Source organism: Pituophis catenifer, unplaced genomic scaffold, assembly GCF_029215685.1.
Source record: "Pituophis catenifer annectens isolate HBS135680 unplaced genomic scaffold, rPitCat1.0.hap2 SCAF_6, whole genome shotgun sequence".
NCBI lineage: Eukaryota > Metazoa > Chordata > Lepidosauria > Squamata > Colubridae > Pituophis > Pituophis catenifer.
Genome location: NW_027256886.1, coordinates 69,048,638 through 69,061,414, shown reverse-complemented (window position 1 = coordinate 69,061,414; position 12,777 = coordinate 69,048,638). Strand labels below are relative to the sequence as shown.

The following is a 12,777-nucleotide window of genomic DNA, read 5'->3' as shown; positions in this document are numbered from 1 at the left end:
CCCTCTGAACATCTAATGTATGCCATGGTCTTTCCAAGGCATGGGAAGACCCTGGACAAAAGTTAGGTAAGACAATCTCCTGGGCTCGATGGAAACAGGTGTTAATCTTTGGAATGAAAGAGGGGTCTAACTGGAGAACCACTCTGTCTGAATGGAATATGCAGAGGTCGTCTTTAACTGACACGGCTGCTAGCTCCGAAATACGTCTGGCCGATGTTATGGCTATTAGAAATACGACCTTAAGGGTCAGATAACGGAGAGTAGTATTACTCAGTGGCTCAAAAGGTGCTGACAATACTGTACTCAGATACCAAGTGGGATATCTATGGACCACAGGTGGACGCAAGTTAACCAACCCTCTAATGAATTGTTGAATTACCGGATGATGCGAAAGGAGCTCCGGCTCCCCGCCAGTCAATACTGTGGAAAGGGCCGCCACTTGCCTATGGATGGTATTGTGTGAGAGACCACTATCCAGCCCGGCCTGGAGGCACAGAATCCGCAATAGGGTCAATGGTCTTTGTCAAGCACCAAGTGGCGAACACCTTCCAGATGGCATTGTTAAATCCGGGTAGTTGATGGCCTCCTGGAGGCCTGAATAGTCTGTATGACCCTGCAGGAATATTTGTCCTCCCTCAAGATGTTCCCCTCAAGTGCCAGATGGTCAACTGGAGCCACTGAGGTTCCGGGTGGGCCAGGACCCCTGGCTGAGGGAAACCTTTGTCCGAGGGATCCTCCAGGGCTGCAACACCGAGACACTCACCAGGTCCATGTACCACAGATGCCTGGGCCAGTGAGGAGCCACCAGCAGGACCTCCATCCTTTCACGTCCACCATTGAAGTGAGCGAAAAACTGATGACAACACCGGAATCCCGACCCATGTGTCGCTTCTCCCGGACCGCTGGAAGGGAAGCAGGAGCCACTGCAGGGGGCAGGTGTGCAGCTGTGACTAGGGAACAATGGAAACACATGAAACCATCTTCCCCAGCAGTTGAGATAGCAGAGCCACGGGCACCATGTGCCTCTCCTGCACCTGATTTACTAGAGCCGTCAAGCTGTCCCTGCGCTCTTGAGACAGATACACCTCGCTCAGGGAGGTGTCGATCACTGCCCCAAGATGCAGAATTCGTGTCGCTGGCGCCAGATGGCTCTTTTTGAAATTCATGGAGAAGCCATGGGCTTGTAATATTTGAATTGTCGTACGTACATCCCCTGCCGCTTGTGATGGAGACAAGGCCTGGACGAGGATGTTGTCGAGGTAGCACTGAAGCCTGACCAGAATGGATCTCAGGTGAGCTGCCAGTGCTGCCAGAATCTTGGTAAAACACCAGGGGGCTGAAGCCAGCCTGAAGGGTAAGGCCTGGTACTGATAGTGACTTGTTCCGTAGTGAAATCTCAGGAACTGACGATGTGCCGGCAGAATCGACACATAAGGGAGGCCTCCGTGAGATCTATAGAGACTAGGAAGTCGCCCACCCCATATGCCCTCCAAGATGGACTGCAGGGAGCAAATCTTGAATTTCCTGTAGACCAAATGGGTGTTCAGAAGTTTTAGGTCCAGAATTGCTCTCCACCCGCCCCCCAAAAGGCTTTGGAACTGTGAACAGGATAGAATAAAACCCCCGTCTCCTTTGGTCCTGTGGGACCGGCTCTATGGCCTGAATATCCAACAAGTGTTGGATGGCCATGACCATTAGACCCTGTTTTTTGATGTTGTTAGAGACAGGGTACCATACAAAGTGATTCGGTGGCGTGGAGAGGAACTCCAGAGAGAGGCCTAACCTCACCATATTGCGCACCCAATTGTCTGTGGTGGTTTCCTTCCATTGGGGGGCAAAGAAAGCCAATCTGCCACCAATGGGAGGGTTGGTCTGATAGTCATTTAGATCTACGGAATGGATGGCTTCCTCCTCCTCAAAAGGGCCGACATGACTGAAAACCCTGCCTACAGTCGCGAAAGCCAGACCTCTCCAGTTGGCGATCCTGTCTCTGTGGCCCAAAGTGTTTATGAGCGGAGCTGTCCACCTCAGGGGCCTGGAATGCTGGTCTTTGGTAATAGGGGGAAGGCATGCGGTCTGCCCGTCAGAACATGCCTGGCATAACCTTCCTCTTGTCTTTGTTCTCAATCAAGATTGGATCAAGGGCCTAGCTCCCTTGTAAGGGGCAGACACCAGTCTCCACTTTGATCTGGCATCCGCTTGCCAATTGCAGAGCCACAACAAGGTGACAGAGGAGGAGAGTGCGGGAGGCAAATTTGGCCGCATTTAAGGTTGCGTCCGCGGAAAATTGGGTGGCGGCCACCAATTTGTTGATATCTTGGTGTAGGCATGCATCCTGTGCTGGCAACTTCACTTGCAACTGGCTGAGCCAGAGTGTTCTGCCCCGGCTCCGGATTTCCGAGGATACTGCCACACACCAACGGTCCTTATCAAATTTATTAGGTAGCAAGAATAAACAAGACCGGCAAAGGTTGGCAACCAGCTCAGAAAACAAGATATGATAAACCAAAATACTCTGATAATAGATACGAGTTGTTTCTAGCAAGAAACTTACTAATGGTGTGTGACTTAAATAGGCTAAGGGAGTGTCCAATTATCCTCAAGCCTTACTCTCGAGGAGACCTCCTCCTCTTGAGTAGCCACTCCTGCCTTTTGACAGCCCTGCGTACTCGAGCATTGAGGAGAAGCTCCTCCACTTCGCTCTCTCCACTTGAAGGAGCCTCTGGAGGTTCTGAAGGCCCTGGCTGAGTCTCTGCCTCTGGCACCACATCCTCTTCAGCCTCCTCGCTGTCCGACGCAAGCACTGGCTGCGCAGGCTGCTGGCATGACACCACACCAGCCTCCTCGTCGGGATCAGCCACTATCTACGCAGGCCATTGGCGGGCCACAACACAGAGCAAGGAAGTGCGGTTAAAAAAGGATGCAGCCATGGCTGCCTTCACCGTCCATGCTGCAGCTTGGTAGGTCTTATGGAGGACAAGTTCCGCTTTCTTGTCCTCATCTCTATGTTGTCAGCCAAATCCCCAGCCATAATAGAGGATGAGGAGGCGAGGTTCACCACAGGCTCATCCACTGCAGGCAGCTGTAAAAGTTCAGCCAAATCCAGACCAGCATTGTAAAAACACCTGTCATTGCCTGTTGGGGTAGGAAAGGCTCCAGGGTGATCCCATTGTTTTTGGATAACCTCCAAAAATAGTTTTGGGGTAGGGATCTCCTCCTGTGCTGACTTAGGCTTGTAAATGGCTTTCAGCAGGGTCTATAGGAGCTTCCGATGACGTTGCCAGCATTCCCAATTTGGTAGTGGATTTAGCCTTGTGAAGTAAAGGCTTAAAAAGGGCTGGAGGGAAGAGTCCAGTAAAGGCTGGAGGATCTGGTGTCATATCCTCATCCTCTGAGAGCTCTAGAGCTCTGTGCCCATCATCACCCCAACGGGAGTCCTGACTTCCCACTGAAGGGCTGTGGGAACGATGTTCCTGATAGTCAGGTCTGCTAGCTGAAGGCAAAGAAGGAGGAACACACGACATGTTCTCCTGTGCAAAGGAGTCAGGGCGATAGGTTTGCTGCAAGCCTGCAGCAATACCTTGGGATATGGCTCAAGCAATTATAAGTCCCATATCCTGAGATATATCAGGCCCCGACTGTCCACTGGGCAGAGCCCCGCTGCAGTGGGAGTAAATGTAGCAACAGGAACTGACCTGTCAGAATTTTCCTGTCTTCCAGTTGCTATGCAAGCAAAAGGATCCAATTTTTTTTCTCTGCTGTCAAGCTGTATGCAGCCAAAAGGAGATAACTTTCCTGCTCCCTCTAGTGGTTTCTCCAGCAGAACTATATCTTGTGGCAGAGCCACTGGCTCTGACAAAAAAGTGCGTGAAGTACTTGGAGCTGTCAAGGGAGAAGCTGGCACCTTGCCATGCTTCTTTGCAGCCCTTGAAAATTGCTTTTCAAGGGCTTTTAGGCGCCTCTTAGCGTTCTTCTCCTCTGCGCTTGAATTTCTGGAGGACCTGAGAGCCTTAGTCTTAATTTTGGCAGCTGACCTGGATTTGGCAAATCCTTTGCTGGACTGGCCAGCGCAATGGATTTGCAAGGAGCAAATCCCCGCTGGCGGGATCGCAGGACGAGAGTTCTTGCTGTGTCCACACTGCTCATACAGCCAGATCTTATACAAAGAGAAAAGAAACCTGTTCCTGTCCAAGAATGGCTTTCTTGATGTCCCAACTGTCCAAAGACGTCTCTCTAGGGCAAGACTGAGTTGAAACTGGAGCCAGAGAGACAGACACCTGGGCATGGCTTCAAGTTTGCACTCAGTCTCTCGGCAGAAAGGACATCATAGAACCCATTCTTGGACCCTCCCACTATCACACTGGAGAAGAAAAGCATACAAAAGAGTGCTTTCAATTAATTTATCATTCAGTCCATCTGGCAGGTTGCACTCTGTCCATTGCCAAACTACTTGGCAATGCCATGTTTTAAGGGCCTTCCAGAGGGCCAACAGGGGCAGGGCAGCCTCTCCTAACCGGAACTGATGTTACACAGGGAGGGGGCCATAGCAGAAAAGTCTTTCCTCCTAGGTCCTTCCTGATGAAATTCCTTGGCCGATAGGATCTGCAATATACCTCTCCTTTTCTTTTTTTCTATTGGCTTTAAATGAAACTCTAGTGGATTGCTAAAAGAAACCCAAATCTGGATTATTTTGCTAAATTCTTAGAATCAACCAACCAACCAACCAACCAACCAACCAACCAACCAACCAACCAACTAAAAAAAAAAAAAAACTCTTTGAAATGAAGTCCATCCCCCACCAAGATACACATGGCCCCCAATTTGCTGGTTTTAGAAGAACTGTGAAGACCTGGGTTTTTTGCCAGGCCTTTTGCTAGGGAGAGAGAGAGAAAGAAAGAAAGAAAGAAAGAGAGAGAGAGATCCCTTGCTTCACACTATTCAGGCTGTTTTTCTTCCCATCTTTAATCTCTTCTCTTTTATTGGTTTTACTGTAATTTGTTTGTTCTGATTGTTGTGAGCTGCCCAGAATTGGCAGCTTAGACCTTTAATAAGTTATTGTTTATTTATTTTAAGTAGCGAGAGGAATAGCTGAAATAGAATCTTAATTTGATTTTTCCTGACTCCTGCAAGTTGAAGTAGAAGACAGCAATCCCTTTCTATTCATGCTAAGGTAGGGTTTAGTTGCATTACATAATAGCATAATCAGCAAGACATCTACACGTACAAGATTACACAAGATGCCCGAATAAAAGACTGGCTCTTCCTTTTTCAGATTTTAGCCTTACACTTAAGGCCTGTTCAATCCGATTTCAATTTGGACAGTGTGTAGTGAATTGATTTCTGCCCCAGTTTACTATTAAAAACTGATTTAGAAGGTGGCTGACAAATCTAAGCAGCTAGCAAATCTCTTTCTTCTCTCCAAAATAAACCAATGTATCGTGCATATTTAGTACAAATATGAAGAACAATATAGGAAATAAAAGCTCTCTAAATATCAAAACACTATAAAGTGCACAAGAAGCAACACTGATACTAAAATAGTATTTTAAAATAGCATAACTTTTGTCATCCAAAGCTCAGCTGCACTGGTACCTTTTAAACATCGAACTAAAAAAATGAAATGAGAAATTGGCTAATTCTTATTTTCAGTATCATGAATAAAAGATTCCCTTTTGCCCACCTTACGGTACCTTCAAAATTACAAAGTCTTTTAAAAGCTCATCTTGGATATTATCAAATGACAGACATTTGCTGAAACTTAAAAGCTCAAGCAGGAAGGATTTTATATGTCATTTATTTCCAGAGAGAAATTCATTTTATTTTAGCTGACATATTTCTCTCCTCAGGTATTATTTTACACATAAACCCTATTGCAAATAGTGGCTGGTTTTTATTGTACATCACCTTGAAAGTTTAATATTGGAAAGAGATAAAAATACTATAAAATAATAAATGCATATTTACTTAATATCAAAATTAAGTTCTTTTTAAAGAGCAAATCCAGCCAGCTTTCACATACAATAAAAAAACTACCCCCCCCAAATACTAACCTAACCCTTTTCCCTATTACCTCTCCCATCAGCCCAAATTTATGTCACCTACTTAGTCCTCATATTCTACCAAATGAGGGACATCACAGTGGTCACACTAAACAAACAATAGTTAAGCATTTCAACTGCACAATAGACCTAAATGGGATGTCAGCTGCAGTGTGCCAGCCCTTATAAAAAGATACATCACAAAGGGTGAACAAACTGAATAAAATAAAGTAAAATAACAAAAGTTGGTCAGAGGTATAATGCTTACAATGCACAGGATCCCTGAATAGTTCTTGAACCCAACCTGTTTTAAAACTGAGACTCTACAGATAATGTAAAGAAAAAGATGTTTATGTTTATTTTGGATTTATATACCACCCTTCTCCCGAACAAAGATGGCTTTGTTTTAAAAAAATGCAATTAAGCTGTTGAGGAAAAAAGTCTGTCCATCGTTTTTTAAAACAATACATCCGGTTACAAATAATTTTTATTTTTCTAAGATGTTCTGCAATGACTTTTTCATATAGAGAGACAGGCATGTAATTGATGTAATTTTACGGATGCCTCATTTTCGTACGTCTTTTAAAATGCAATTACTCCTTTCCTAGCTTGTCTTCTTTAGATATGAATGTATTTCTTGATATTTCACTTTTCATATTTTTGTGGGAGGCTGTCTGTGTGTGTGTGTGCATATATAAATAGGTTTTGCTGCAAAATCTTTGGAATTTTTCAACATTAGTTTTCACATTTGAAGTAGGTGTTATCACCATTCTAGAAATTTTTAAGATTGAAACTGATGGAATTATGAATTTGCTACCCACCCACAGTTTTACATATCCTTAATTTGTAAAGCATAATTAAAAAGCACTTTGTGTGCAAAAAGTATCCAGAAATTTAAAACTAAGCACTACTAAATTCATTCTTAGTACTTCAGCATAGGCTAAATCTGCTTACTTGGAAGTAAATCTCTTTGAATGTACATTATGCATAGTACTGCACCATTATATTCAATGTAATATAGAAATCTTATATAGTGCAACAGCTATAAAATCCATCTACAACTTTTAAATGATTCGTTTTAGACCTAGGATTGGCAGGGTACATGGAAAACCAATTAGTTTAGAAAATTATTACCGGTACAAACCTGGAAGATATTGAAAACCTGCAATACTTCATTGAACATTTTTATGCCAAAAAAATAAATAAATAAATAAAAAATCATATACATATTCAACATTTTTTACAGATTTAAGAACTGAGACTATTTTAAAATTATTTCTATTGACATATTTCAATGTTGTTGCATACTACACTGTATGATGCTGCCTGTCATCTGAAAGTGTGTATGCTTGTTGTCTTTTTTATTTCTTTCTCAGGATCAAGATTTGAGAATGGCATACTATTTGATGCAAGGAACATCAATAGAACAGCCGTGAAAGATCCCCTGATTATTCATTTCTAACATTTGTACATGAAAATAAAATGAAATTAAAATACAGCTTATGTTGTGAAAATATTTCCTTCCCTTTTATTTTATGACACACAGTGTCCCAAAGAGAACAGAGTTATGGAAATGAAACCCCAATCATGTGAATTGCATAAGTTATTCAAATAAAATTAATTAACAATGCTAAACACTTGAATAATTTTTCTACCAACTTTATATGGTGCCTACCAGACAGCATATGATGTCTGGCTTGCTAATATTAATTATGCAGTCTATTATAACCTTAGATTGTCCAACTTTTAGTAGTTCTTAACGCAAATACGTTTTTCGAGGGATCAAATAAGCTTGCTGCTAGGGAAAAGGACGCATTATGTAATAACTTTGCCAAATAATAATAGCTTTTTGCATTAAAGAAAACAATTCAGGATAATAAAAAATATCTTCTTGAAGCACAGACACAAATAAAATCCTACGTTCAAGTTCAGAATTCAAAAGACGGGAAGCATAGTTCATGTGCTTTTATTAATGCAAGTTAAACAAGCTTCTGAACTCCCTAACATCACTGATAATTAAGCAGAATTTTAAGGACTGTCTTTATGCTCTCAGAAATGCACATGCATATTTCAAGCCTGTATTTTTCCCTAGTATCTGATAGGAAATATATTTTGAACAGTTATAAGTCGAGGACTACCTGTATTGAGAAAATAAGATGCCAACTAACATGCTTTTCAACTCAACTGTTTTATACCTATTCTTCCTTCCATCCCTTTTCCAATTTCTCCATAATCTCTCACACTAAAAATATTTACTCCTATAACCTGGCACATTATATGAAATGACATGATATAATCCTAATTTAAAGGTCCGTGCTGCATAAAAAAGCAGAACGAATCATGATACGTGAAAGCAGGCAGCAAAATCATATATGGCTACACAAAGAATCAGACCACCACTGAGAATGCTGAATTCTATGGCATTTACAGTAAGGTACTAAGACCGGAGATGGATAAAATCTCCATCAAAATGAATCTGCTTTTGATTTTTTCCCTCCCCTCTGCCTTTGAAATTAAAAAGAAAAACCTAACAAACCCAAATTTACAAAAAATGACAGAAATTTGTCATCTGGTAACAAAATTCAGAAACCAGAGAAATTCAGGAACTGTTCCTTTATTTAGAGCAGTTACTTTCGATCACTCTAGTCTCCTTTGCAAAGCTATTGCTGCAGGAACAAAAACTAGGGGAGACTTCCATATATACACCTCACCCCTCAATTTCAGCTCTCAAAGCTATGATAAGATGAACCTCCAATAGTTGTACTGAAATGCAACTTTCACCCACAATTGCAGTTTGCTGTAAAAAAATATTCAGTGCTACTGAAAATGCTCTCTTAGAGCCTTCACTGTATAAAGATGACAAAACAAATGAATGAATGCAGTAGAAAAATATACTGAATTTACTACAGAGCTTTCTTAACCTAATGCCTTTCAAATGTGTTGGATTTCACCCTTAGTGAGAATTCTTGTCCAACCCACCTGGAAGGCGCCAGATTTAGGAAGCTTATCCTAGACGTTAGCTTGTGAGAGTTTATAAACGGCTTGTTCCAACCAACTTCCTCAAAACTATATTTAGCCCGTTAAAGTGATACTTTCTGCTACTAGAAACCTAGAATCAAGTCAAATTATGCAAAGTAAGCAGACAAATATTTTAAAAGGTTGCAGAAAGTGTGGAAGAGAAACAAACGTAAGTGAAATAATTGTGACATTTAAGAGACTCAGTTTGCAGACAATACACAAAGTACTTATCAGAACTGGCAATGCTTTGGTTTACCAACATTTACTCAGATGACTGTGTTTAGTTTCTGGATATTGAAACAGCTTTTATGTTTGACATTATATCACTTGAGGCATACATATTTTCTTTTTTAAAAAAAAAACATGTTCACATCTGAAAGTCAGAATCAGTTTCACATTAAAAGATGAATTTAATCATTTCCAGAACAGCTCTTTAGTTATGCAAATCTCTAGACTCCTACGAGTTAACTGAAACAAACGTACTTTTTGCTTGCTCAGCCGTCCTTTGAAACAATATAGAAAGAACCTGTTTGAATCAAAGGCAAATGTAGTACAGATCGTGAACTGCAAATTCCACTACTGATGAAAACAAGGAATCAATCAATCAATCAATCAACCAACCAACCAACCAATTTTCAGTTTCTGATTTGGCATAATCCAAATCCAAGAAATTTGGATTAAGAACCTCTTGTGTTAAATGCACACTATTGTTCTTGACAAGAGAGTCAACCCATATTGTATTAGGCCTGAAACCATTTGTGATTCAACAGGGTAGTTAAAGCTGTAAGAAACTTGAAGAGTCTATTTTTACTGTCTCTTGAAAACTGTAAAGTTGTAATGTAAAGCACGTAATTTGCACAAATACATTATTTAACACAATGCCCAAACTGATATTGATATCACTTGCAAATATCTGGTCATGGAAATGGCTGGCCAAAATGACCTTCCCGACAGAAAAATACTTAGTTTAGTTTAGTTTAGTTTATTGGATTTATATACCGCCCTACTCCCAAAGGACTCAGGGCGGTGAACAGCCACAAAGTAAAATACATATATACAAAATTTAAAAGCTGAATAAAACCGAATTAAACAGTTTGGCCCAAGACAGAATTAAAACACCCCAATAATTTAAAAACAAATTAAAATTTACATTTTAAAAGGAAAAGGGGAGAAAATGAAGATTAGGCCAGGCCAGCTTGATGGAATAATAGAAAAATACTTGACAATGGGTTTGACTGTCCAATACCATAGGACAGCCAGAGCAAGATTTGAGCAGCTGGATCTTATGATCAAATATGTATGATTCCATTGAGGGCAATATCTTGAGAGAACATGCATATGGAACATCGGATAGAGAAAATATGGCACATTCAATACAACGGTTAATATTCAATAGTCAATTACATGCCTCAGCAAGGACTCTATACTTACAAATGCTACTTGATAGAACCATGTACTGGGACTTAAGAGAGAAAAAAAATTAAATATATATGTAGTCACTGCTTAATGACTGTGTGATTCACTTAATGACCATGGTTTGCTTAGTAACCACAATAAAATAAAATGGTTGTAAAATCGGGTCTGATCACATGATAACTCACTTAATGACAGAACTCTGATACCAGTTGTGGTCATAAAATCAAGGACTATTTGTAATGGGGATGTTATCTTTATAAGTGCAGAGCTAAGCATCAATAACAAGGAGGCTTAGCATTTACATTTTAAAAAATTTATGCACTACTAGGACAGACATAACCTTTGGAGCTTGCAGATTCTCCTGAATGGAGAAGTTGCTGATTAGGTCTTTTCATAACCTAAAATAAGATGGCTAGATATTGGAAGAGCTTGGCTTACTCATCTTGGCTGTTCTTTTTATCGTTATGTGGGCTGCTATTCATAACAATTGGAAAATACAGCCACCTTTGTTTTACAATAATTAATTTCCAGCTTTTCTATTTGAAAATATGCTGGTCAAGCATGTGAAGATTGTTGCAAACAGAGCTGAGAAACTGATAAAACGATGGCATTACCTGCACACAAGAAAATGAGAATTGTTTTTGTGATCCAGAGTAAACTAGAAATAACTCTCCTTTGGTGAAGATTGTACAATGTCACTGAAGTAAAAAGTCAAATAGTAAGAAGCTCAGAATAAAAACTCTGCTTGACTCTGCTATGGGTGGAAATAGAGGCCATCAGACTGCACGACTCCAGTTTTATGAAGATGTAATAGTACTATTAAGTCTTGTATACTTTTACTCATTCCTTCCCTGTAGGAACTCGTGTCAGTATTCACTGCACCCCCATTCATTCAAATTGTGAGATAGGCTGGGTGAACAGTTCACATCCTGCAGAAATGCATTCAGGGCCCTTTGTGGCTTCTAAAACTGGATTTCCATATGCCTACCCTTGGGATCCAACATAGCATCCATGAGTACCAAAAAAGCGTTGTGGGGCATTTCTCTTGGCACTTGTCACAGCTGATTTTTGGAATACTCCTTTAAATTAAAAAAAAACAAAACCCAATAAAAGGAAATTTGTACTTTATAAGACAAAATGCCAGCTTCTTTTTGTTTCCCACATGTACTACAGAGGTGTTCTAGAAAACAAAAATGGAAGTCCGATGTTTTATTTGGAATAAGAACCAGATGGTACATGGGTATTTTGAAACTGTCCTTGTCCACCAAAAGAGCTGTTTTGAGACTGGCCATAGTATTTTCTGTGGCCCTGAAAAATTGGCAGTCCTCTGGCTTAACTTGATTTTTCATTCATTATAGCTTACCAATTCCTAGTGGAATCAATATTTAGTCTGCACCTCAGAGCTAATAAAGCTAGGTGGCATACCTCAGATAACCTCTTCTTATCTTTTAGTCTATCATACTAAATATGATAAATTTCAGAGTAACAGTTAAGAGCTAATCTCCTCCTCCTCACCAGATCATTTATATGTCATGGTTCTTTCAGGACTTCTCTTAACTACGCCCCCTTGGTTTGTATCATCATTTTCACACAAAGCAGATAGCACTATTTTTTTTTTAAAGAGCTTTGTTTTCACTTGTTTATAGGACATACACTTTTTTTCAAGTAATATAAGTATAGGTAGTCCTCGACTTACAACAGTTCATTTAGTGATTGTTTGAAGTTACAACATCATTAAAAAAAGAATCACGGCCAATTTTTCACCCTTACAAACGTTGCAGCATCCCCATAGTCATGTGATCAAAATTTGGATGCTTGGCAATTGGTTCATATTTATGACAATTGCAGTGTCCTGGGATGATGTGATCACCTTTTGTGACCTTCTAACAAGAAAAGTCAATGGAAAAACCAGATTCACTTAACAACAACTGTATTACTAGCTTAGAAGATGCAGTGATTCACTTAACAACTGTGGTAAGAAAGGTCGTAAAATGGAACAAAATTCACTGAACAATTGTCTCACTTAGCAACATAAATTCTGGGCTCAATTTGTGGTCTTAAACCGAGGACTATCTGTATAAAGGAGTGTCAGTACCCAAATGGTTCAAGAAGAGTTACTATATAGGTGTTATTTTTACCCAATCCATCATAAAACATTATTACATGAGGGATTCTGATAAATGTAATAATCCACAATAAAACAGAATTTCATGATTATTTCTGCCGTTATTCAATCTCAACATATGCCCTTTTACTCAATAAGACGACAGTCTGACTATTCTACTTTATTTCAAACCACACATTC

At 40.3% G+C, this 12,777-nt stretch overlaps 1 protein-coding gene across 3 annotated transcripts in view; it reads right to left on the bottom strand.

Moving 5' to 3' along the window:
- The window catches only part of RNLS (renalase, FAD dependent amine oxidase), a 121,738-nt gene that overhangs the window by 96,496 nt on the left and 12,465 nt on the right, over nt 1–12,777 (bottom strand). Inside the window, exon 5 of one of the 3 annotated variants that reach the window (XM_070945362.1) lies at nt 764–950. The exons of the other annotated variants lie outside the window; for them this stretch is intronic. Coding sequence (XP_070801463.1) covers nt 764–950 — 187 coding nt within the window. The remainder of the gene's footprint in view (nt 1–763; nt 951–12,777) is intronic. 3 annotated transcript variants of the gene reach the window in all.